This window comes from Cyprinodon variegatus, unplaced genomic scaffold (assembly GCF_000732505.1).
Source record: "Cyprinodon variegatus isolate N-32 unplaced genomic scaffold, C_variegatus-1.0 Scaffold3005, whole genome shotgun sequence".
Classification (NCBI taxonomy): domain Eukaryota; kingdom Metazoa; phylum Chordata; class Actinopteri; order Cyprinodontiformes; family Cyprinodontidae; genus Cyprinodon; species Cyprinodon variegatus.
The window spans coordinates 1-1,831 of record NW_015153458.1 but is presented as its reverse complement, the minus strand read 5'-3'; the positions used below and the strand labels follow the sequence as shown (position 1 = coordinate 1,831).

Sequence of the window (1,831 nt, the reverse complement as noted above, 5' to 3'; positions counted from 1 at the left end):
TATATATATATATATATATGTATATGTATATGTGTTTTATTAAAAAAATAATTGTATAACATGGATGCATATAAACCTTATTCTATTTCAGTGTTAAATTCTGTTCAGAGTAACAGATTATAATTAAAAATGTCTCCGGACCTTTACTGGTTGATGATTTTCTTTATTCAGACTCCGCTGGTTTTTGGTTACCCCTGGTATAGAGACTGTCCTGTCTGTCTGCTCTTTAGCTGCTTCTTTATGTCTGTTAGTTGTGTGGAAAGATTTTGCACTGAGTGAAAATGTATTCTTCATTAGATAAAATGCAGAACTTTCAGACCAAAGGGATTATTATTTTAATAGTGTGTAAATTATGAGCAGAACTGTGGTATTTTAACATGAATTTCCAGAGTTGCAGTGTTTGAAGAAATGTTTCCTGGTTTCTCCTCTAAATCCATTCATCTGTTTGCAGAACTTCCGGATTGATGTAGTGCATCTAGATGAGAACAGCATGGAGTTTGACATGGTGGGGATCGATGCTGCCATTGCCAACGCCTTCAGGAGAATCTTATTAGCAGAGGTGACAGCCTGGTCTGTTTATTCCCGTTGTTTATAATAAACGTAAGCGTATCATCTCTAAATGGGGTCTTTAGCTCGAACTTATGTTTTTTTTGGAGTAATTTGAATTAATTACCAGTCGTTTCTTTAAAATAACGGACATAAAGAAATGTGTTATTTGGTTGTGAAGAAAACCTCTAAAACCAAACTCTTGTTTTTATCCATAGAAAACAAATAGTACATCTCTTCTATTGTAACAGTCTACTTTTAATAAATAACATTCACCAAGGTGCAAATGTGTAAAAGCAGTCATGATGTCAAGATGGCAAAAAAAGAAATGTCTATTAAAACTGACATCTGTATCCTAGTCAATTATTTTTATTAATATATTTTAAAATAATCATGAAAAAATAAGTCAGTATTCCTAAAATCAGTCCTTTTCTCAGATCTACCTCATTTCCCTACTGTAGCAAATATATAAACTTATAACTTAAAAAAAAACATAATCAGAGAGTTTATCTGAGAACATTGGATCAAGAAGCCTTCAATAACAAATAAGAGATTCTTTTTTAGCTAATGTATAAAATAGCTCATTATTTCCTAACTTTTTTTCTTTTTTGGCTCCAGATCTGAGCTCTCTGGTCAGCAGCAGTCCTACTAGCAACAAGTGTTTGCCAATGGTTCCTAGGTCTGCGCCAAAAGTGTAAAAGGAGGAAACCAGACTCCATCTTGTCTGTTTGCTTAATAAAAACGGTTCGATGCATATTTGCTACCGTAGGCTTTAAGGGCTTAACTAAAAGTACTCAAATTAATCTGTAGTAGACATAAAGAAATCGTGTTTATTTCCAAAGTTTCTGTGCCTTTTATCACTTAAGATGTTGAATTTATAAAGTAACAATGATTCAAACTTAGAGATTGAGGCACAGAGGAAAATCAGTTTAAAGACCAAAAAAGAAGCATGACATCATTGTTGTTTTTTGAAAAGCTTTCCTCTCTATCTGTTTCCAGGTGCCCACCATGGCTATAGAGAAAGTGTTCATCTATAACAACACATCTATCGTCCAGGATGAGGTTCTAGCCCACAGGTTGGGCCTCATCCCCATCAAAGCAGACCCTCGTCTGTTTGAGTTCAAGAATACAGGTAAAACAACAATTCCCAGAATCCTTGGCAACTTCACACTATTCCATTACGGTAGATATTAGCTTTGACACAATAATTGACATTGATCTACGGAAGAGGATTAGGGCCACTGAAAAAAAAAAAAGTAAACTGATTTTTACATTTTATTTCAGT

General features: G+C 34.0%; 1 protein-coding gene across 1 annotated transcript in view; it reads left to right on the top strand.

The window, feature by feature from the left end:
• Window positions 1-1,678, top strand: part of LOC107081127 (DNA-directed RNA polymerases I and III subunit RPAC1-like) — a gene marked incomplete at its 3' end in the record, with an annotated part of 10,381 nt that extends 8,703 nt beyond the window's left edge. Inside the window, exons 3-4 of the mRNA XM_015369333.1 lie at window positions 390-559; window positions 1,546-1,678. Of these exons, the coding sequence (XP_015224819.1) occupies window positions 390-559; window positions 1,546-1,678 (303 nt within the window). The remainder of the gene's footprint in view (window positions 1-389; window positions 560-1,545) is intronic.
• Between the last annotated feature and the right edge of the window lie 153 nt (window positions 1,679-1,831).